Raw genomic sequence first — 25,772 nt, 5'->3', positions numbered from 1 at the left:
TCTCAAATCCTTAAACCTAAACCTACTCCTAATCCTAATCTCAACTCCGTAACCTAAACCTAAACTTGAAAACCCATACCTAAACCTGATCCCAAACCCGAACCTGATTTCCTAAACCTAAACCTTAACCTATTCTCAATTTCCTAAAGCTATAACCTATAACCTATAACCTAAACCTAAAACCTAAACTTAAACCTATAACCTAAATGTATTCTCAAATCCTTAAACCTAAACCTACACATAATCCTAATCTCAACTCCTTAACCTAAACCTAAACTTGAAAACCCAAACTAAACCCGATCTCAAACCCGAACCAGATTTCCTAAACCTAAACCCTAACCTATTCTCAATTCCCTAAAGCTTTAACCTATAACCTATAACCTATAACCTAAACCTATAACCTATAACCTAAACCTTAACCTATAACATATAACCTAAACTTATAACCAAACCTTAGCCTAAACCTAAATCCTAAACCTAAACCTATAACCTAAACCTATAACCTAAAACTTAAATGTATTCTCAAATCCCTAAACCTAAACCTACACCTAATCCTAATCTCAACTCCCTAACCTAAACCTAAACCTTCCCCTAATCTTAATCTCAACTCCCTAACCTAAACCTAAACCTAAACTTGAAAACCCAAACCTAAACCCTATCCCGAACCCAAACCCGATTTCCTAAACCTAAACCTTAACCTATTCTCAATTCCTTAAAGCTATAATCTATAACCTATAACCTAAACGTAACCTAAACCTATAACCTTAACCTAAACCTAGGTTTTGAGTTTAAAAGTCCATCCTAGGTTTGAACACATTACTCTTGTTGGATTTTGCCATAGTTTAGAAGATTTGTAGGTACATTTTTGATTTCTTCATATATAAATATTTTTTTTTATCTTTCTTCCTTTTGAGATGTGTACAAAGGCATGCTTGTTTGATTGTGTCTACAAATGCGGTTTTATACAAGCTGACAAGCTAAAGAAGTTGGTGGAGGATGAAATTCATTTTCTCAAGGCAAGGGTTTTAGAACTTGAAAGTGATCTTGTGTCGAAGTCCATAGAAGTTACATATGCAGTTTCAAGGAAAGAAGAAGCTCTATCTTCTGCATTTGCTGAAATTGACCGTCTGAAGGAAGAAAACTCTGTATAAACGTGAGCATTATTGAATGCATATGGAGGGTGTTTACTGTGTTGGAATATATTTGTTTCTTACACATGAGGGCACGCCTTAGTTGTAATTCTTATGATAGGTTAAGCACAGTGAAGTATTGTTTATTTAGAAATGTGAATGTAGGATGCATTGTATGATTTGATTGTTATTTGTAATAAATGCATCATTTTTTTCCTGGTTGCATTTTATGTACTGTTTCTATCAGCATTAAACTTAGATGAGTTATCAATCACAGTAGGTTCTTACAATGAAAACAGGTCGTATTATTACAATTAAAAAAAATAGCTACAAATATAATCCGTAGCTATAGCTACGGCTTTTGTCCGTAGCTATTGGTATCTATTGCTACAGATATTATTAGTGTTATTGGTATCTATTACTACAGATAAAATTCCTTTTGCTACGGATATGATCCATAGTACGTCCGTCGCTATTAGTGGGGTAGCTAAAAGTATTACTACGGATATAATCCGTAGCTATTGGTATCTATAGTTACGGATATAATCCGTAGCTATTGGTATATATAGCTACGGATATAATCCGTAGCTATAGCTTTAGCTACCCCACCAATAACGAAGGATGTGCTACGGATTATATCCATAGTAAAAGGGCTTTTGCTACAGTTTTGGGCCATAGCCTTTACCCATTTTTCTTATAGTGTTTAGTTAGCCATAGACATGATTAAACAAAAATCTCTTAAGAAAATCATAAAACCAAACTAATGAAGAAGAAGAAAACTCTTGGCGGTAGCTCTCCACTTTTTTACTCCACTCCTTAAACCCTAGAAGATTCTTTGGAGCATCCTAGGAACTCCTATGTATAGTTGGGGAACTCCAACATTCATACCGAGTTGGAAAAGTCTGGAAACAGCCTCAAAATTTATGCAGTCCGCGCAAAATCTATGTAACCTTCGACTAGTCGAGAGAAATCTTCGACTGGTCGAGAGTCATCTTCGACTAGTCGAGAGTTATCTTCGACTAGTCGAGATTCACATGAATTTAAAGATAATGTTGCTGGAGTTCAAACCGAAGTTTCTTAGGCTAGTCTAACTAGAACTTGGGCTAGTTGAATTTCATGTGTATTCCGTTTATTCACTCCAAATCTTCGATTCTCTTCATTCCTCATTTGGTTTCCTTGGATCTTTGGCATGTGAATGCTTCAATCCTAGTCTTCTAAGATCCATCATTTGCCTTGGTGATTCCCGAGTATCAAATTCATGCTTTTAACATTCTTTTCAATCCAAGCTCTTAAACTCATCTTGCAATACAAACATGTATAAAATATACCCATTGAGCATTATCATGTTCATAAAACCAAGATATAAATAGGAGGAATATACAACATTTAACACTCAACAATTATTGTCGTTTCCAAATTCGAATCGAACTCGAAGATAGGGCTTGATGTCATAGAAGTCTCATCGAAGGTGCCCTCGAAGCTGCATAAATTGAAGTCAGTTGGAACAAAACTTATAAATGGTGGTTTCCTAAATCCTCCTAAGAACAAATTAGGGTTGGAAGAGTAAAGCAAAGAGTGGTGCTGGCTCTAAGGAGTTCTTCTTCCCTTTCCAATTAGTTTTTCATCTTTTCTTTTGAGAGTTTAGTTTCAATCATGTCTTTAGTTGGCTAATCTCTTAGCTAGATCTAAGAGGTGAAGCTTGAAAAGGGTGAGCTCTCAGTCTTAGAGTGGGGGGTGAATAGGACTATGCCAAATAAAAATTAAATGTAAAAAATAAATGTAGATAGCTGAAACAAATAGTAACCTCAAATATAATAGTATTGAAAGGTTGATACAAACATTGTTCAAATGACAACCTTACACCAAAAACCGATGTTTATGGTACAACTACCTGATTTCTTGAACACAGTAAGGATCAAAAACTCAAACCAATGCAAGGAGCAATAGAAACAAATCTAGCTATTACAACATTCACCACAAATGCATAAAATAAATACAAGCATTCACCACATACAAACCACATACATCATCACCATCTAAACTCCAAGAATTATAGTGGTTCACTGTGTACACCAACTATTTTAAAACAGCCACACCTACTTCACTCTTAATAATCACAACCCACGTGATATTGACTTTCACTATGAAAGAAGGTTTTCCAAGGTTCACCTTAAAACCTTTACAATTGCGTTTTCAATGGGCTACCACAATTAAAAACACCATGCTGAGATTTTCTGGCTATCTCAATCAAAACCACAGTAGAGATTTTCTAGCAATCTTAAAAACTAAAAGTTGTAATTGAAAATACTTATCTGTAGATTCTCTTTGGATGTAGCCTGGAAGAACCGCTTCTTGATAATGAAGATGTCCAATGTTCAATCACTCAAATGGAAGGGTTCTAGGCCTGAATGATTTTTAAATTAAATCAACATTGGGCTACTTTGATTCAATTTCTTCGATCTCAAAAAGGGTAGAACAGAATTCCCTTATATCAAATCAGAATAAAGTAGCAAGAGATCAAGAAATTAGAAATCAAAAAAACTATAAAAAGAATCTTAAATTACCGTATAATAGCTTAACAATCATGGAGACTTATCTCTCAGAGTGATGGCTTGAATTGGCTTAGAATGAATTAAAAAAGCTGAGAAAAGTCCTCTATTTATAGGCTGAAAAATAGTTCCCTTGACTGGTCTAAGGTCAGCCTCAACTGGTCCTGAGAGCAACCAAATTTCAAAAATTTTAGCGCGATCAGATAAAATTGACCATCGACTAGTCGAGTGGCCTGCTCGACTGGTCGAGTGGGGTTCAAAATAGTTGCTGGAGTTCAAGTCGAGTCCTTCTCGACTAGTCGAGCCAGTCTCCACAACCGGTCGAGTAGGGTGCTCGACTAGTAAAGGACCTACCACAAAATTCTAAAATTTTAAATATAAACCTTAACTGGTCAAGTCAGTGCCTAGACTAGTCGAACATTTACTAGGACTAGTCAAAGCAAAGCCTATACATAACACAATGACCCATTTTAAATATGCAATATGAATGACCTAATCCTAAGGTCTTTCTAGGGTCAATTATACCTGAAATGTTGAACATTGAACTTGTCACTGTGGTAGATCCGATAAATGTTCTTCTTGAAGTACTTGAATCTTGATCTTATATACTTGAACATTTTCTTGACCAAAAGTGTACTTGAACTTGGTCTTGAACTTGATCATGCCCTTGAGCTTTGAGCTTTGAACTTGAATATGAACTTTAACTTGACCTTTGAGCTTGATGAAGCACTTGAAGTTGATATAGGACTTAAAGGTGAACTTTCCATCACTTGAAGAAGTCCATCATACCTAAGTGGTTTGTCACTACAAAATTTGACAATACAGGGTACTAGACATACAACATAGCCCTTACAATCTCCCCCTTTGTCAAATTTGTGACAAAATAAGTTAGAAAATTGCATAACACCACTTCATAACATGATACTCTTACAACATAAATACTCCCCCTCAATCTACTCTTCCTGCTCCCCCTCAATCTGAGCTTGGTGAATTGTAGAGTACCTATATTAACAAATACATACATATATCCAAAAAAAAAAATGCTTCTCTACACCATACACCATACACAACCACAGAACTACAAAATTCTCCCCCTTTTTGTCACAACTTGACAATGGAAGATAAATAGCTGATAAATAACAGAGAATAGTATATAAAGATGTAAAGCTAAGAGCATGATTCAGTAAAGTATCAATAGTAAGTTATACATAACAAGTCCAAAAAGAAGTGAAAGTGAAAGTTTAACATTAAGACATGCCCAAAATATCAAGACAAACTAGTCCGCACCAAATGAAGAAGGAGGTGGAATGGATGGTTTAATCTGATGCAATCACTTAGTTATGCGTCGAAAATACTTACGGATATATTTCATTTAATTATCTTGGCATATTTTCAATGCATCCACCTCCTCCTCCAAAGAACGAAGATGCTCATCATACTCAGGTGGCTGATAATCAGGATCAACCTCAAAATCATCTGACTCTAACTCATCAAATATATCTTCCATCATGGTCTCGGTTGGTAGTACATCATCTTCTTCAACTTCCTCTACTTCCCCATCCCTTTGACCAGGATTCAGCATCAGGTTCATCTTGTTTATGTTTGAATTATTAAACGGAAGAAGCGAAATCGGATCCTCACCAGGCGGCATGACCACATTGCAGTGCAAAGCTATAGTGGCCATCAAGTAAGCAAATGGAATATAGTTGTGGCTCAAACAAAGACAAAATTGAATAATAATGTAACAAATCAAAGAGGGAAGATACATAGGAATACCTGATACAACGGAGTGAATAATACGAACCATAAATGATGTCAACTCAGCTTTGTTATTGGATCTGGGATAAACATTTGAAATAAAAATGCAATGCAACACCCTGTATTTGGGCAACATTTGGTTGGCCCAGAGCGCATTTTCCACACTCCATTCAGAGTCCATGTTACACAATTTGCGAGTTAGTGACCATTTTTCCGACTCAGTCATCCTATCAGGGAGTCTCATAACAACATGCTCAATGACATATGCAATGATCAATCACATCTCATAACCAACATGTAGATGATGCGTATGGGCATGTATCATGATGTTATGCTGTCACATACTCATAATCGGTATTAATAACCGGCATCGACCATCAATCACAACAATGTGGACATTTAACCAACATTATCCCCCAAGGAATGGTGGATCCATGGCCTCACACTAGGGCCAAACATACAACACCATGGGTCCCTCTCAATAGCGTAATACACACCACGATGGACCTTTCACATGGGCCTAACATACATCACAATAGACTCCATTGCCTAACCCTCCAATGCATCACAATGGGCCTTAACTATGGATCGCATATACATCATATAGGTCTCGACAATCGGCCTCGGCAATCAAAATCGGCCTCGACAATCAGAATCGGTAATCGGCCTCGATTGATAATCAGCCTCGATCGATATTCGGCAATCGGCCAAGATAAATCAAAATCAGTAATCGGCCTTGATCGATAATCAGTCTCGATCAATATTCGATAATCGGCCAAGATAGATCATTATTGATAATCGGCCTTGATCGATAATCAGTCTCGATCCATATTCAACAATCGGCTAAGACAAATCAGAATCGGTAATTGCCTCAATCAATAATCAGCTTCGATCGATAATCAACAATTGGCCAAGACAAATCAAAATCGGTAATCGGCCTCGATCGATAATTAGCCTTGATCGATATTCGGCAATCGACCACAACAATTGGGATCGGTCAATAATCGAAATCGGCAAATCGGTCACGATAATGGCACCGATAACCAACAGATAAATAAAGCGGGGTCTATAAATGATCACCCGATCAATCATAGTATAAAGATCGGTACTCGGCCGTGGTTATATCAAATCCGAAAGTACGGAGCCATCCGTCTACGGTGAATGGGCCCCACTTATTTGGGTTAACCCACGAAGAGAATGGGCCTAACAAGGCCTAAGGAAAGGTCACAATGTGAACATCTAACCATCATTGCCCAACAATGTGGACATCTAACCAACATTGCTCCCAACGAGTGACCCACATAAGGCCAAACATATAGTGGGCCCATGGCCTCACACAATGATCTCATAAATCAAGTGGGTCGCATCACATGGGCCTAATGCACATCGCTATGGGCCGCCTCACATGGGCCGAAAATACATCTCAATGGTCCTCATCATATGAGCAGGAATATATCACAATGGCCTCACTAAATGGGTCGAAAACACATCTCAATGGGCCACAACGTATTGGCCGAGTATACATCTCAATAGGCCATGACCCATGGGCCCCATTACATCATAATGGGCCGCAACCCGTGGGCCTCAAATACAATAAGTGGGCCACATCAATGGGCCTCATACACAACAAGTGGGTTGCATCATATGTGCTACACTAATGGGCCTCGCCCATTGGCCTCGGATATATCACAGTGGGCCACGTCTCATGGACCTAACAAACAGATGGCCCGCACATGGGCCAAACACATCATAATGGGCCACATACGTCACAATGGGCTGCACTAATACATCAAGGTGGGCCTCATTATATGGGCCGCACCAAAAATCATTTCAATAGTTGTAGGTATAACATGTGTATCACTATACCTAATGGCCCATGTATGATGATCAACACTTATACAAACATATCCATGTAAATCGGCGCCAACCAAACATTGTCTAGCACTATCCCAACATTATGGACGGTGTGGATACAAAATACGTATATCTAGGCGGGCCGCACAAGTGGACGGTGTGGGTGAAGTACACACAACATGGTGAGCCTGTACAATGTAGGCGGGCCCAGCACATGCAGCAAGCGGGCCCTGCGCAATCAAGACGGGTAGACAGTGCGGATATACAATACATTTATCATGGCGGAATCACACATTGAAAGGGGCCTTATATACATCATATTGGGCCTCGACCCATGGGCCCCAAATACATCTAATAGGTCGCATCACAGGGACCTCATATATAACAAGGTGGGCCTTAACAATGGGCCATAAATATGGTAAGTGGGCCACACCACATGGCCACGTGTATATCAAATGAGCCACACTCAAATATAAGTGGTGATAATGATTTCCACTACTAAAATTTTCAAGGCCCGCCATAACATTTATTTCCCATCCAATCTAATCATAAGATCTCAAGGATTTCTAACATAGCCGTTTAATCCTCACCGTGCACTATGGTCCACTTGATAAATAAATCTGTCTTATTTTCGTCCTAAACCTAAAAATCATTTTCCAAAAATGGTTGGACGGTTGGATGAAACACATGCATCATGGTGGGTCCCATAGGGATGGAAGGTATAGATAAGTCACATATTCCGTGATGGAGGTCCACAATTGTGGACACAACACATACATAAATGGGTCTTAAGTAAGACCCACCAAAATGTTTATTTTCCACCCAACCTAGGGCCCAACATACTGTTCATCCAAACTGGGGCCAACATGATGTTTATTTTCCATCCAAACTGGTCATAGGGTCATAAAGACCTAGGGCCCACTGTCATATTTATTTGCAATCCAATCTATTCATAAGGTCACGTGGGCCTTGGGCCCACCTTAATATTTATTTTCCACCCAACCTGTTGATTTTGTCACATGGACAGGGAGCCCACTGTGGTGTGGTTCACAAATCCAGTACACCCATTAGGTGTGTTCCACCTGGCTGAGGGTCCAAACCAAGTTTCAGCCTCATCCAAATTTCAGGTGGGCCCCACCAAATGTTTTTATATGTTTTAGGCATGTCTTCACATGATTTTAGATGATATGGCCCACCTGAGTTTCGTATACGGCTGATTTTTGGGTGGGCCGTAGCCAGGAGGAAGGCCCACCAAATGCACGGTGTCGATGTTTAAAACGCATCATGGTGGGGCCCACAGCTGGGGCCATGAGGCCCAACTCATCGTTTGTCCACCAGCCGCAGGCAGCACCTCTCACCTCCCTCTTTTTTTTTGGGAAATTTTATAGGTGGGGCCCTCATCAGGGAAATCCGTCCCTCCTATTGGCTTCTACGGCTCAAGACAAGCCAAACAAGACCAATATGCAGCATATTTGGCAATTAAAAACATCAAGATGGTTTCTTTAACGGTAACCACTACTATTTCTTATGGTATGGCCCGCTTGATTGTCAGATCAGCCTCATCTTTTGTTCAACGTCTAAAATGGGCTGAGAAGTGAAATGGAGGGTGTGGATTTTATACATACATCAAGGTGGGGCCTGCATCAACAGCCCATCCCAAAAGCCCTTTTTTTTTACGTTAGTACACCCACTGTCAGCTCATATTTCACAGTTGTAACGTCCAGCATCCCTAGACGCTGGATGGTTGCCTAAGTCATACATTTAAGGTGGGCCCCACCTACGGACATGTTGTCCAGGTGGGTCACCCAAATGGTTGGATGATGCGGATAATACACACATCAAAGTGAGGTCCATTTAATGAACGGTTTAGACATCTCACAACTCATTAAGTAGGCCACACAATCACATCTTCATACACAAAATAAATGAATAAGAGAGAGAGAAGCACCCACCGTTAGATCTCTTCTTCAATCTGCCGCCAATGCAGGCTAGAGCTCAAATGGATGGACTTCAATGGTTGAGATCGGACTTGGATGGTGGAGATGGAAGGTAGGAAGGTGGGCCACACTAGTTTCTCTCCCATGGAAGCCATGGACGGTTGCTTGGGGAGAATGAGGGAGAGAGAGATGAGAGAGAGAGAGATTGAAAGAGAGAGATAGGTGAGTGATGTGGTGGGTGTACTTTGTGGAAGAGAAAGTTTGACTTTGGGGTTGCTTGGGGATGGGGTTGTACTTTGACATGTGAGGTGATGTGTAATTGATTGATGAGATTGATGGGATTTGATATGATGTTCTCCTGAGTTTTGCAACACGCGGTGTTTTTCTCGAACTGAACGCGGGCCCACATCTCTTGGCCTGGGTATCGCCTCGGCGCGCGAGACACGGCGACGGCGCGGTCGCTAGGGTACAAGTCTCGGGTTGAGCCGACTCGGATTGACAGGACTCAGCTTAGGATCACGCGCAAATGTCGAATAAAGGTCAAAGGTTGCCAAAATTCAACTGGGAAGATCACGAAAGCCTACGGAATGGTATGGTCTAGGATACGGGGCTTATATTTTCTATCATTTATATTCTCAGGCCAGTCAGCATCCGTATATCCAGCAAATTGAACATTAGTATCATGCGGATACTAGATGCCAATATTAGTCGCACTTGTGACATATCTAATAATACACTTGACAACAATAAGATGATATTCCTTAGTATCTAATTGATATCTAGCACAGATACCTACACTGAATGCTATATCAGGTTGGCTCGCAATTAAGTATAACAAACTACCAATCATTCTACAATATAACCATGGATCTACACTTTTACCTTTTGCATCCTTACAAAGCTTAAGAGTTGTACTCATAGGAGTATCGAATTTTTTACCACTCTCAAATCCTAATTTTTTAACCAAGTTTAAAGTATACTTGGTTTGAGAAATGAAGATACCTTCTTTTAATTATTTAACTTGTAAACTAAGTAGTTCAATTCTCCTACCATACTCATTTCAAACTTGGATTTCATCAACTTTGAAAACTCAGTGGACAAGTTAGAGCAAGTAAAACCATAGATAATATCATCAACATAGATCTATACTATTAGTATGTGTTCATTGTATTTTTTTTAACAAAAAGAGTTTTATCAACACTCCCCATAACAAAATTATAACTAAGTAAAAACTTAGTCAATTTTTCATACCATGCCCTAGGAGCTTGTTTCAAACCATAATTGTCTTTTTAAGGCAATACACATGATTAGTGTGTTTAGGGTCCTCAAAATCCTTAGGTTGTTCAACATAAACCTCTTCATGTAAATCACTAATTAGAAATGCACTTTTAACATCCATTTGATAGATTTTAAACTTTTTGAAACATACAATGGATATGAATAATCTGATGGATTCAAGACGAGCTACTGGGGCAAAGGTTTCATCAAAATCTACTCCTATTTGAGTGTACCGTTATACAACCAGTCTAGCCTTGTTTCTTATTATATTCCCTAACTCATCAGATTTATTTTTGAAAATCCACTTGGTCCCAATTATATGTTTATCAATTGGTCTTGGAACCAAATACCACACATCATTCCTAACAAATTAATTCAGTTTATCTTGCATGGCAATTATCCAATTTTCATCAGTGAGTGCCCCTTTCATGTTTGCTGGTTCAATTTGGGAAGTAAAGCACACATAATTACATATGGTTTCCAATTGTTTTCAAGTAGTTGCCTAAAATTTGATCAGTAGGATGATCTTTAACTGATCGTACTTCAATATCGTTTTGACAAGATGAAGAGTCAGGTTTATCAATTATAGTGACTTCATCATCTTCTGAGCTAGTTGTTGGAGTGTTCAGGTGATCATCAATCACAACATTTATAGGCTCCTAAATAACACCAGTCCTTTTATTAAGAACTTGGTATGCTTGACTATTCAAAGCATAACCTAGGAAAATCCCTTCATCACTCTTAATGTCGAACTTCCCTAAATTTTTTCAGTCTCGTAAAATATATCACTTACTTCCAAAAATTCAAAAATATTTAACTGTGGGTTTCTTATTAAACCACAATTCATAAGCCGTTTTATCTTTTGATTTTCAACTGTAAACATTGTTTATAATATAACATGCAGTATTAACAGCTTCGGCCCATAAATTTTTAGGTAACTTCATACTATTTAACATTACATTAGTCATCTCTTGTAGCACTCTATTCTACCTTTCAACGATCCCATTTTGTTGAGGCATCTTATGAGAAGAAAACTCGTGCGATATACCATGATCGCTATAGAACTTCTCAAAATTGATATTCTCGAATTCCGATCTATGATCGCTTCAGATCTTAACAACATTCATTTCTTTTTCAGTCTGAATACGCTTAAGTATTCTTTTGTCTTCATCGAGAGTTTCAAATTTTTCTCTCATGAATGCAACCCAAGTAAATTTGGTAAAGTCATCTACAATTACCAAGAAATACTTCTTACCACCTCTACTCTCCACTCTGGTTAGTCCAACAAGATCCATGTGGAGAAGTTCAAGAGGTTTGGATATGGAAGAGGAGTTCACTTTCTTGTGACTACTCCTTATTTTTTTTCCAATCTGACATGCCCCACATATTTTATCCATTTTCTTTAATTTGGGTAGACCTCTGATAAGATCAACTTTACTTAATCTATACAAATTTTGGTAGTTCACATGTCCAAGGCGTTTATGTCATAATTCATTATCATCGGTTTAGACCATATAACACGATAATTTAGATAAACAATATTCATTCACAATATAGCAATTCTCAGATGTTCTATGGCCATTTAATATCACACAACCTTTCTCATTTGAGATTTCGCATCCTTGATTTGTAAATTTAACACTATGCTTATTATCACAGATTTGAGATATACTCAAAAGATTATGCTTAAGACCTTCTACAAATAAAACATTTTCAAAAGGAGGAAGGTTAGAAATATGAATCGTACCTTGGCCAATTATCTTATAGTTACATCCATCACCAAAAGTGACTGAGCCATCAGTCACTTCTTTGTAATTGGTGAACAAATCTCTGTCACCTATCACATGTCTTGAGCAACCACTATCTAGGTACCACTTTGATTGACTCGAAGCCTTGAAGACAATGTGCACAACTAGACAAGCAACCTTAGGAACCCATTTCATTGTAGTTTTGGGTTTTGGTGCACTGTTGATTTTTCTTCGCTTGTAATTACTATTAACTCTCATATTAAGTTAGATTAGAGAAGTTCCTTGAGCAAATTCACAATTTTTTCAGCTAAAGGATTATAGGATTGTTTTCTAAAGCTGACATTATTAGTATTGACTTTAGGTGCTTAAAAAGTCTTTACATTTTAAGAGTTGTTTTGGTTATTAAATTTCAAGTTCTTTCCTTTTGAGTTAGAGGATTCTTCTTTAACAAATGTAGGAGATACACTTTTTTTTTTCAGAGGCATGTATTTGTCATAGCCCAGACCTAATCTGTCTCCACATGTTGTAGATGCGGTTAGTAACTTTTAAAGTTTAGGGTCTCCATGGGCATACCTCCATGTATCCTTTAAACTCAATAGAGAAGAAACTTCGTGTTTTAATTTCTCATTTTCTGTTCTTAATTTTTCAAGTTCAGATGTTTTAAAATTCAAATCACATTTAGCTTTTTCAAAACAATTAGAAATATGAGATTTTTCAAAAACTGAATTTTCAAACTCCTCTTTTAATTTCAGAAATTTCTCTTTTTGAAGTTTAAGCTTGACAACAATCTTATAACTCTCCTTGTATAGGGCATTATAGGCATCCTAAAGATCATCTTCATTATCATTCTCAGGGTCACTCCTTTGAGATTCAAATCTATCGCAACTATCAAAGGAAGTGACTCTGGCTAGAGTCATTAAAGCCTTAACTTCATTTGAGGTTTCGAGTTCTAATTCATCCAACTCAGAAGAAGCTTTAGAGCTGGATGATTCATCCCATATGGCTAACATGCCTTTTTACTTTGGCTTGTCCCTCTTTAGACACTTATTTGTCAAATACTCATATTCATGGCAGTTGAAATACTGACTATCTTTTAGAGATTTCCAGTTTTTAGATTTACCTTTTTTCTTCTCAAAGGGTTTTTTTAAAATTAACTCTTTTCTTACTTTTAAAGATCTTATAAAACTTTTTCGCAAGTAAAGCCATATCATCCTCTGAGTTTTCATAATCAAAATTAACAATACTATCATGAAAAGTAGATTTAGATAATTTAAGAGGTATAAACTTACCCTTTGGAGCTTTGAAATTTAACTCGTATGTTTGAAATGAACCAAGAAGTTCCTCAACCTTCATGTTATCTGTGTCTCTAAGTTCCTGAATGGCAGTCACCTTGGAATTAAATCCTCAGGAAGTGATCGCAGTATTTTTGCACAGACTTTGCTTTCTATAATACCATCTTCAAGACCCCACATATAGTTCACTATGTCATTTAGTTTCGTATAGAAGTCCATGAAAGACTCATTTTCTTCCATACGAATTTTCTCAAACCTAGTGGTGAGGATATGAAATTTAGACTTTTTTACAATAGATGTACCCTCGTGTATCATTTCAAGAATGTCCCAGGCTTGTTTAGCAGTATCACAAGAAATGATTCTTTTAAATTCATCAGGTGATAGTGCACAAGTGATTGCATTTAAAGTCTTAGCATTCGCACTGCTCTCATTTTTCTAAAGAGTAGTCCATGTGTAAAATGGTGTTTCCTTCATGGACTTGGTTCCATCACTGCCTAGAACCTCAGACATTAGTGGTTTCCATCTAGTCACCATGGCTTGCCACATGCTTTCATCAATGGATTTCAGAAATATCCTCATCCTGGCTTTCCAATAAGCATAGTTGGAGCCATCAAATGATGGTGGCCTAGTTATAGATAGGCTATAAAAATTTGACATCCTGAAAGCTTTAGATCGATAAGCTCAGGAAATTAATCCAATAAAATGAGCCACATACTTCTGATACCACTTGAAAAGGGCAAGCTCTTAATCCTAGAGGGAGGGGGGTTTGAATAGGACTATGCCAAATAAAAATTAAATGCAAAAAAATAAATACAGATAGCTGAAACAAATAGCAACCTTAAATGTAATAGTATCGACAGGTTGATACAAACGTTGCTCAAAGAACAACCTTACACCAAAAACCAAGGTTTATGGTAGGACAACTTAATTTCTTGAATGCAATAAAGATTAAAAAAACCTTAAACTAATGCAAGAAACAATATAAACAAATTTAACTATTACAACGTTCACCACAAATACATAAAATAAATACAAGCATTCACCACATACAAACCCCATACATCATCACCATCTAAACTCCAAGAATTATAGTGGTTTGCTGTGTACACCAACTATTCCAACACAACCACACCTACTCCACTCTCAATAATCACAACCCACGTGATATTGGCTTTCACTATGAAAGAAGGTTTTCCAAGGTTTACCTTAAAACCTTTATGTAAGACCTGTATCCTAGTCCATACTGTTCCGTCGACTCCCGAGATCCTTCCCGTCGAATTTCGGCAACCTGCGAAATATAATCAATGTTTGCGCACGACCCTAAGTCATATCCCATAGATTTAAGTTAGCTTAATCCGAGACTTGTACCATTGTGACCTCACTGTCGCTGCGGTTCCAATGCCGTGTCTTACACACTGATCCGATACCCTGGCCAGAAGATGTGGGCCGGCGTTTATTTTGTAAAAACACCACACGTTTGTAATCCTAAGAGAATCTCTACATCATGTCCCATCAATCAATCAATCAATCGATCACCTCATGTCAAGTACAAAAGCAACCCCAAAGTCAACTCTTTCTCACCCTCTCTCTTACACACCCATACATGTCAAGTACACCTATCAACTCACATCCATCACCCATCTCTCTCTCTCTCCTTACAACCCTCTCTCTCTCATTTCTCAAACACACATTCCAAGCAACAAAAAAAAGTGTACGTCTAACAATTCTAAGAGAGAAAAGTGAGTGTGTGTGGCCCACTTCCCACCCCAAAATCCATGATCCTAACCCTTCATCTCTCATCATCTTCCATCAAAGAGAGGCACAAGGAGATCGGCGTTCCATCGGAGCAAGAAGATCGAACAGTGGGTGCTTCTATAGGTTTCGATTTCATTCTTTTGATGATGGGCCAAGTAAGGCCTACCGATCGATGGTATGGATCTCACTTTGGACCCTAGATGTGGCCGATGGCCCACCTTGATTCTCATGATCATTCCATGATGGGGCCATTCTCCATGGACCTCATCATGATGTTTATTTTTCTTGCATGGATAGGGTCATTTAGACCTTGAATTTCGATGGAGAAAGGATCTCCACCGTTGATTTTGATCAGTGGGCCTATATGTAATGGGACCCACTTGATGTATATTGTAAATCATGGAAGGGAGGGCCCATAGTGTCGGGGTCCCTCCATCACTCAATCTCTCTCTCTCTCTCTCTCTCTCTCTCTCTCTCTCTCTCTCTCTCTCTCTCTCTCTCTCTCTCTCTCTCCTTCCTTTATTTTGTGGTCCATTTAATGATTGTATGTGGTGTCTAAACCGTCCATCAAATGGACCCCATAGCCGTCCAAACCATGTGGGCCCTATCTTATGGCAATGGGAAAACACACATATCAGGTTGATCCAAGCAAGTGGGCCATGTCCACATGGGACCCACCTTGAATATGTGTTGTATTCAAACCATCCAGCATCCAGGGATGCTGGACGTGGGTCAAGTGCAATGTGAACAGACAATGGGTTGTACTCCCAGCAACACAAATATATATATATATAAAGTAAGCTTGGTTTAAGCTTTTTGGGGTGGGCTGCTCATGTAGGCCCCACCTTGATGCATTGATCTAATCCAAGCCGTCCATCCTATTTCTCAACTCATTTTAGGCGTTGAGCCGAAAAATGAAGCTGATCCAATTTCTAGTGGGCCATAGCATAGAAAACAGTGGTTTTCACTATTAAAATGTACTCTGATCTTTCTACACACCGAAATATGCCAAATATTGCGCTTGTTTGGTCTGACCTGAACCGTGGAATACAATAGCTGGGTCCCCACATATGAAAAACTGCAAAAAAAAATTCATTTTCAAAAAAATTACTAAGCAACAGACGCTGTTGCTGGACGTCAGCAGCATCCTGCTGCACCAGCGGATGGGCAGGGACCGTGGGTCCCAGCCGTGGGCCTCACCATAATGTGTTGATCATTGACACCGTGCATTTGTTGGGTCCCCTTTGGGACAGTGGGCCCCCCAAAAATCAGTTGTATACACAGCTCAGTGGCCCACATCACAGGGAACAGTGGGATCGAACGTCAGCCATTGAAATCCTTTTGGGTTGTTACAGAAGTTTTAAATCATTATAAAATTTGTTTTTCCTCTTTTTCAAGTCCGTGTGACCTTATTAACAGCTTGGACGGTAAATAAATGTTATGGTGGGCCCCACGTGGGACCGCACCTTGATGTATATTGTTGGTCCACATCGTCCAGATGGCTGGACAGTGGGCTGTACCATGAAGTAGGTGTTTCATCTACGCCTACACCCCCCTATACGTGAGCTGCATCCATGTAGCGTGGGACCCACTTGACGTATTTGTTTTATCTACACCGTACACTATTTGGACGGTGGGGCCCATCATGATGCACTGTCCAACCATTTTGAGATATCATTTTATGGTATGAGGTCAAGAATGAGTCAGCTCTAAAGCTCAAGTGGACCCCACCATTTAAAGTAGTGGACAGTAACATCCACCGTTCAAACTTCTAAGGGCCATAGTAGTTTCTAATAAAGCCGATATTTGTTTTCACTTCATCTATCACTATGTTAACTTATGAATTGGTTAGATCTCAAATACATTACGGTGGCCCACACCGTGACGTGATCATCCATTTATCAAGTGGACCACACCACAGAAATAATGGAGGATTGAACGTCTATCATTAAAACCCATTTGGGTCACGGAAGTTCTAGATCAATGGGGAATTGTTCTCCCTCTTAATCGAGGTCTTTATGACCTTATGATTAGATTGGTTGGAAAATAAACTTTATAGTGGGCCCTGTGAATTATTTAACCATGAAAATTATTATCTTCATTGCTATTTGTGGTATGGTCCAAATGATCCTTCAAAATGATTCTTTTGGGGATGTGACGAGGCCCATCTTGATGTATTTGTGGCACGTCCGTTGAGGCCCAATGGGATGTATATAAGGTCCATTGCAACGTGTGATTCGGCCATGGTTTATATAATGATGTTTATGGCAGGCTATGCCTTGGGAGCAATGATGGTTTGACGCCCACATTGTAAGTTCAATGTTGGTTAAATGTCTGCATTGTAACTCTCCTTAGGGCCTATTGATAGGCCCATACTGGTTGTGTGTAGGCCGTTTAAGCCCATCTTCGTTGTGAGGATAGTTCATCACCGTATAACATGCTTAGTATAATTCCTTGACTCATGCACATACGCATCATATATATGCTTGATATGAGGAATGTTTGATCATAGCCTAAGCCGGTTGGGCTGAGATATTTACGAGACTCCTTATGAGACAGAGTGCCCCACATAATCACGCGGTACACGCTGGATTGCTGCATGATTTGACGGTGTGATTCATGCATCTCGCATTTGTGTGTCATGATCATTGTACGCCCTAGTGATATCAGGGTCGTGGCCCCATAGGCACATCGTGGATGGCCGTATCGGATACCGAAAATACTTAGATCTAACACTGTGGGCACTTAGGATTCCATGGGTAAAAGTCCCGAAACCTTTTTAGTACCAGGAGATGCTCCAACATCTAGACCGAGTAGATACACGAGCGCCCTAGTGCTGAATACCAGAAAGTCGTGTCTCCCACTATGTCATGGTCGGTTGGAAGAGGCTGTGGTCTTATCCGCCTAAGTGAGGAGGTTGTAAGCTAGGCTGAGTTTGACCAGCTCGCAAATGAGTCCACTATCGACGAGTCATGTAGGTATCGACAAACTACTGGTTAGGTGGATAGTGTGATCTATTCCACTCACTGGGCTGTACAACTAGGGAGGTGGCAGTTAGTGTGGAGTATACTAAACCCCGGTGATATCCCAGATAGGAACTATACTGATATATGTACTTGATGAGGACTGGCATGCTTGCTTTGCATCTCGCATATGACATTTGGCTATATAGGCCTCGCATCGCATAGCCTTGGTATGGCCGCTAACATTCATGTCTTGCATCACATAGCCTTGGTATGGCTGATTGTATTCATGGACTTACATGCATATTTCCGCATTACTCTGATATTGTATACTTAGCGCTCGCCTTGTGCACACACTTACACCACCCTCTAAGCTTTTGTAAGCTTATGCACAATCGTTGAGTGCAGGTGTCATTAAATCGCAGTAGTGCTGAGGCAGGAGTGCGTATCGGATTATTTTGAAGCTTTTTGATCACCCTGTATTTCCCTTTTCGTATTGTACCTAAAGTTTTTGATATAGTAGATATGTGGTGATGTTGTTTTGTGACTTAGTTATGCTTGTAGTTATGCTCCATTACAAAAAAAATCATACTGAAAATCCTCCTAGTAGGATCCTAGGATCGGAATCTGGCAAATGGGTGCCGAAAGCCAAGAATGGGGCACTACGGGGTTGTCGGCGCCGGATTTGGTGATTAAAAATTTTGTAAGCCCGTTTTCCAAGTTTAGGGCATGACACTTTACAATTACATTTTCAATGGGCTACCACAATTAAAAACCCCACGCTGAGATTTTATAGCTATCTCAATTAAAATCACAGTAGAGATTTTCTAGCAATCTCAAAAACTAAAAGCTATAATTGAAAATACTTATCTATAAATTCTCTTTGGATGTAGCCTGGAAGAACCGCTTCTTGATGATGAAGATGTCCAATGTTCAATCACTTAAATGAAAGGGTTCTAGGTCTAAATGATTTTTAAATTAAATCAACATTGAGTTACTTTGATTCAATTTCTTGGATCCCAAAAAGGGTAGAACAGAATTCCCTTATATCAAATCAGAATGAAGTAGCAAGAGATCAAGAAATTAGAAATCAAAAAAGTCATAAAAAGAATCTTAAATTACCGTATAATAGCTTAACAATCACGATGACTTATCTCTCAGAGTGGTGGCTTGAATTGGCTTAGAATGAATGAAAAAAACTGAGAAAAGTACTCTATTTATAGGCTGAAAAATAGTTCCCTCAACTGGTCTAAGGTCAACCTCGACTGGTCCTAAGAACAACCAAATTTAAAAAATTCTGGCACGATCAAATAAAACTGACTGTCAACTGGTCAAGTGAGGCTCAAAATAGTTGTTGGAGCTCAAGTCGAGCCCTTCTCGACTAGTCGAGCCAGTCTCCACGACCGGTCGAGGACCTAGCAGAAAATTCTAAAATTTTAAATATAAACCTGGACTGGTTGAGAAAGACCTTAGACTGGTCGAGCCAGTGCCTGGAGTAGTTGAACAATGACTACAACTAGTCGAAGCAAAGCTTATAGAAAGCACAACTACCCATTTTGAATATGAAATATAAATGACTTAATCCTAAGGTCTTTCTAGGGTCAATTATACCTGAAATGTTGAACATTGAACTTGTCGCTATAGTAGATCTAGTAGATATTCTTCTTGAAGTACTTAAATATTGATCTTGTATACTTGAACATTTTCTTGACCATGGAGTGTACTTGAACTTGGTCTTAAACTTGATCATGTACTTGAGCTTTGAGCATTGAACTTGAATATGAACTTTAACTTAACCTTTGAGCTTGATGAAGCACTTGAAGTTGATGTAGGACTTGAAGGTGAACTTTCCATCACTTGAAGAAGTCCATCATACATAAGTGGTTTGTCACTACAAAATTTGATAATACAGGGTGTCAGACATACAACATAACACTTACAAAGCTTGTAATTTATTTTAATGTTATTCTTACTTTGATTTAAGTTTTATTACCTTCATGTTGGATATTTCATAGTTTATGATTCAATATAGAGGTATTTTTATATTTACTTTGATCAATCGTTGACTCCGGGCACGATGGATGCTCAACAAAAGACACACATACAGTCCCTGTGGATAGGACCTCCGTCTCACCAAGATTATCACTACTTTGCAACCTTGCACTTGGCGTACAAGTGAACATCCATACGTAGTAGGAGATGGAGGAAATTTTCCATGCTCAATTTTTTTTTTAAGGACAAGGAGATCATGGATGATCTCGCATGCTTCCGATACCTACATGGGGAATCTTACGAGAGTTACATTACCAATTCAAGAGACCAAAATGTCAGTGTAAAGTCATTGCAACCAAGGCCGAGTTCGTGCAACTTGCGCAAGATGGCCTAGAATACAATCTCAAAAAGAAATTCATGAGAACGGAGTTCGTGAATTTATATGATTTAACCACGAAAGTTTCCAGATATGAAGAACTTCTTTAGGAATGAGCCAGGTAATAGAAGTCAACAATCAAGATATATTATCATGACCTTAACTACTAGGTTATGATTACAAAGATAGTAGCCAAAAAGCCACTTATATGATCTGCACTGGTCAAAGCGGAAAAAACTACACTGGTCACACAAAAGGCTCAAAAGATATACACATTTGATAATACCCCGAGCAACAAAATATTCGAAATACTATTAGTCAGGAAGTTTATTAAAGTTCCTATTAATCACAAAATACCCACGACCGATGAATTAAAAAAGGTTAAGTATTGCAAATGGCATGGGACACGTTCTCATTCCACTAACAAGTGTGTTGTGTTCAAGAACATTGTGCATGATAACATCAATCGAGGATTGTTGAAATTCCCTGAGAAGGGCGAAGAAGCAAAGCTGATCGATACTGATCTGTTCCTACCTAATCTAGATGTCAACACAACCACGGTGAATCTAGGAAAATTGGATTGACCACAACGGAGGGTTGATCTTGGTCCTGCTAATTATCATGACACGTCATGATGACCGAGGTCAGGGCGATATCAGTCCAATGCAATGACTGCAGATTTCACATAGCGATTAAGAGCAGTACATCGTAACAGTTGGGACTCGCAACTATGCATCCAATGTGCCAGCATGGTCTAGGACTTAAAAGCTCTTGCTCAGCCAACAAGGCATGTCGAATATGCAACTCCAAGAGGGACCGATAGGGGGGATCACTATTGACCATGAAAGGCATTTTCATTTCATGACCGCCAGCCCCAACAGATAACTCTAAGGCAAAGAATGGTCAAGCCTCCGCCAACTCAAGAGAAAGTCTAGAGAAAGGTCAAGCATCCCAAATTCCCTACCAGCCTTGAAGTAATGACTCAAACCCAGAAACGTCATTAGCAACGACGTCAAGCACCTAGAAGAAGAGAATTGATTAAGGCTGAGAATGCATCTCAGACGAAAGTCATACAGCCACATCCATTCTGGAGAATTCCCCAACCAGAAAACAATTGACCATAAACACGATCGAAGTGATTCTGAAACCCTTCATGCATGAGTAGGTTATGGAAGATTTTACCCAACTTAACATTACTACAGAGTTAGAGAACATTGACAATTGCAACAATTTATTTTATTATCTCAGTGATGAGTAGTTGTTAGGTAACGATTTGTTAATTGAAGAGCTAATGGCGATGATCGAAGCATTGGAAGTGTCTTTACTTGCTTTCAAGTAGATAGGGGCGACTTTGATGACTGATAAGAACGTCGAATGTTCCGGTGTAGGCTCTGATGAGCATGACAGTTCTGACACACTTTGGGAGAGGGGGGGGGGTAATGTTTGGGTTCAGAGATTTTTTTTAATCATTACCACCAGTGGCATTTGATTGCAACATGGTACTTACTCTCCCATCTAGTTTTTAGGCCAAGACATTTCAGCCTAGTAAGATGGTATGTGATGTAGAGGAGCTTGATCCTCTTATAGTGATACAACATGCTTCTTTTCCCCCTGAAGATGCAATTGAAGAAGTACCAAGAATGAGCGAAACATCGTAGGTAAGTATTGTCACCATGGAGTCATGGGCATCATCTGAAAGAGTGGTTATAGAATGGCCCACCCATGTCATGACACAGCACCTTAAACCACTGTACATATTCACCCATCTCGAGGAATGTCCAGTTACCAGAATTTTGGTCGATAATGGGGTTGTCATTAATCTTCTCCTAGTGAGAATGATGTCAAAATTGGCAAAGACTCGGGCTGATTTGATGCCATACGAAGTTACATTTAGTATCTTTGTTGGGAATGTCACAAATACATATGGTGTGTTACTAGTCAATTTAACCGTATGAACTAAAAGAGTATTGGCTCCTTTCTTCGTGGTCGATACTTCATGTAATTACAATGCCCTACTCGGGAGAGATTGGATACACTCTTTTTCAAACTTCATAGTCCATCATTCTTGCATCAGTTTATATTATTCTGGAATCAAGATAAAATAGAGTTGATACTACTTGATAACAAGCCATTCTTGGTTACATCAAAAGCAAATGAGGCCTACTACTATAAGGATGAAGTAGGACTAATTCACTTTATCAGAAGGAATAAGTACGGACATCCAACTGGGATATCTATAAAGAATAATCCGGATAGTATTGTGCGAGATATTAGTGTTGTAATTCACCCAGTTGTTAAGATGCCGAGGGATATCGTACCTTCTCGGCCAATGTCACACTGCACCATTGAAGAAATCACATGACTAGTACATCAATAGACGATGAGTGGATGGCTGACTTCATGGGTAGAATAAAGAGGCTCGAAGAGAGCGTAAAAGATGTTGACAACAGTTGCTTCGTAAATTCGGCTAACACGGTTGTTCCGACCGATGAGGTAGATGGAGACGAAGTAAAGATACACGTAAATGAAAATGTTGATAAGTTGGAAGATTCTCAGGCTCAGGTTTAAGATCTGTTGGTCAAGGTGAACCTAGGAACCGAATAGGACCCTAAGACAACCTTTATCAGTGGATTGCCCACATTGAAGGTCGCCCTAATGATGAGTGGCCCATGTCCAAGCGAGGTCCTGCATGATGGATGGCCCACATCAGAGGTGGGCCTACTTGATGGATGGTCCACATCAAAGGTGGGATCCACATGATGGATAGTGGATATTGAAATGGGCCCCACATGATGTAGAATAACATTGATGGTGGGCCCCACATAATGAATTACTAACATCAAAGGTGGGCCCTACCTAATGAACTTACACATTAAAAGTTGAGCCCTAATTATGAATGGCCCACAACCAAGGTGGGCCTTGATGATGGATAGCCCACATCAAAGGTGAGGCCCACACAATGAATGATCCACATCAAAGGTTGGCCCCACATGATGGACGATGGACGTAAGAGGGAATAAATAGACTTTGGAAAATTACTTATGATGTTGGAAACCATATATGCATTTTTACTTTTTTTCAATGATAATTAGTATGTTGTTACCAAACATACTTAACAACTGATTAAGTAGAAACCAAGATAAGCTACTTATACAAATGCCCCTCTAATAGGATGATATATTAAGAGTATAATAAATTAAAAATTTTAGTTGTGTCCAAACGGGCCTGAATATTGATTCTTAACGTTTTCTCTTCACCATGGATTATTTCATGCATATGGCTGACTGATAAACAAAATACAAGATTATGTTGCACAGGACACCAAAGTTGGGGCCCACAAGAAGAATGGCACAGACCTCAGACATACAAGGGGCACACATTTGTCTCATTGAAAAGGTCATGATTTCAATTTAAAAGAAGTAGACCAGGCATGCCTGTACTTGCCTTGATTAATTTTTGAATGAATGCGCAGACTAGTCGTGTGATCAGGTAAATCTCATGAAAGACGATTAGTCAAGAGGGCACATTGGGACCCTTTTTTTACCATCTCACCACCGGTCGCAGCATGTCTAAGCTTAGTATATTTCTTCTCACATAGTTTCATGCCCCTTAGTCAATTTGGAGTAGTTAGCGTCTATGAAATCCAGAATTAGTAAAGAAATGATGATATTTTGATCTACACGTAACTGACTGAGCCAATTCCTTCTTTGACACAGGACTTGAAGAGGAAGAAGTCTTGGATTTCAAATAATAATAAAAATAATAGGACCATTTCAATGACAAACATTTCTGTAACCTCATTATAAATACTAGCCTACTCCTCTTACAAAAGCCACAGCCAAAAACACTCCTCATTATAACATTTAGAGTTTCCTAGCATACATACATACACACTTCTAGACATATTTTCAAGATGTCCAACTGCTTTCTTTTCTTAGCATTCATTGCATTCAGTTTCACCTTTAGCTCCGCATCCGATCCCAGCCCTTTACAGGATTTCTGCGTTGCTGTGCGCAACAGCCCAGGTATTTTCACTCCATTAAGATATATATATATATATATATAAAAAGTAACTACATCATTGCTTCAAATAATATTTCATGTAAATGTAATCCCCACCCCATTCGTGAGAGGATTCACATGATGAATGGGATACAACACCTACCTCATTGTCTGTTATTTTCTATTTATATTGGTATAATAGGTCTTGAAAGAATATGCTGCTTACATTCTCTTTTGTGTTTTATTGTGGCAGTATTGGTGAATGGATTTGTGTGCAAGGACCCAATGCAAGTTCAAGCTGATGATTTCTTCTTCACGGGACTGGACAAACCAGGCAACACGAGTAACAAGGTTGGATCCAATGTGACCCAAGTAAACGTAGCCCAGATAGCAGGACTCAACACCCTCGGAGTCTCCTTGGTTCGGATTGACTATGCACCGTATGGTCTCAATGCACCCCACACGCACCCAAGGGCGACGGAGATCTTAACAGTTTTGGAGGGCACCCTCTATGTTGGATTCGTCACTTCCAACCCTGACAATCGCCTCATAACAAAGGTCCTTCAGAAGGGCGATGTGTTTGTCTTCCCAATAGGCCTGGTTCACTTCCAGTTCAACATCGGCCTCACCAATGCTATAGCCATTGCAGGACTCAGCAGCCAGAACCCGGGAACCATCACCATTGCGAATGCCGTGTTCGGATCGAATCCACCCATCTCAGATGATGTTCTTGCAAAGGCATTCCAAGTTGATAAGAACATAGTTGATTATCTCCAATCGCAGTTTGGAATGAAAAACTAGAGCATGGCCCCCTAAAATAAAATGGAAGTGCAACTCTTTTTTTTTTTGGTCTATCTTGTCTTCTTTCTTTATTTGTCTGTTTAATGATATCGAATGGATTTTAGAATGTTACAAAAATCTCTCTTGATAATTATACCATTGACAGATCTAAAAATAAAATTGATGATGAATCAACAGTTGGATCAGCCCATTCTTTAATGTTGCATGCATGATGAAAGGTCAACGGTCAGATATTTGTGGTACCCGGTAGGGATTGTTCGCCACAATGACAAGAGCATCTATATAGAATGATCCTGTGCAATGGAAACATGTAAAGTCGAGAACATTGATTCAAAAT

The 25,772-nt window shown here is 39.2% G+C and overlaps 1 protein-coding gene across 1 annotated transcript; it reads left to right on the top strand.

Annotated features, from left to right (window-relative positions):
* The first annotated feature begins 24,476 nt into the window (after window positions 1–24,476).
* Window positions 24,477–25,435, top strand: LOC131221155 (putative germin-like protein 2-1). The gene is made up of 2 exons (XM_058216304.1): window positions 24,477–24,657; window positions 24,888–25,435. The coding sequence occupies exons 1-2, from the start codon at window positions 24,546–24,548 to the stop codon at window positions 25,433–25,435; spliced, it is 660 nt and encodes a 219-aa protein (XP_058072287.1). The 5' UTR covers window positions 24,477–24,545.
* Window positions 25,436–25,772: the final 337 nt, after the last annotated feature.

This window comes from Magnolia sinica, chromosome 12 (genome assembly GCF_029962835.1).
Source record: "Magnolia sinica isolate HGM2019 chromosome 12, MsV1, whole genome shotgun sequence".
NCBI lineage: Eukaryota > Viridiplantae > Streptophyta > Magnoliopsida > Magnoliales > Magnoliaceae > Magnolia > Magnolia sinica.
Note: the sequence above shows the minus strand (reverse complement) of the source record. Positions and strands in the feature narration are given on the sequence as shown.

Bases quoted from the DNA above. Each gene is read 5' to 3' on its own strand.
- LOC131221155 (XM_058216304.1), top strand. From the start codon at position 24,546: ATGTCCAACTGCTTTCTTTTCTTAGCATTCATTGCATTCAGTTTCACC. The intron at 24,658-24,887 runs GTATTTTCACTC...TTATTGTGGCAG, and splicing joins TGCTGTGCGCAACAGCCCAG to TATTGGTGAATGGATTTGTG.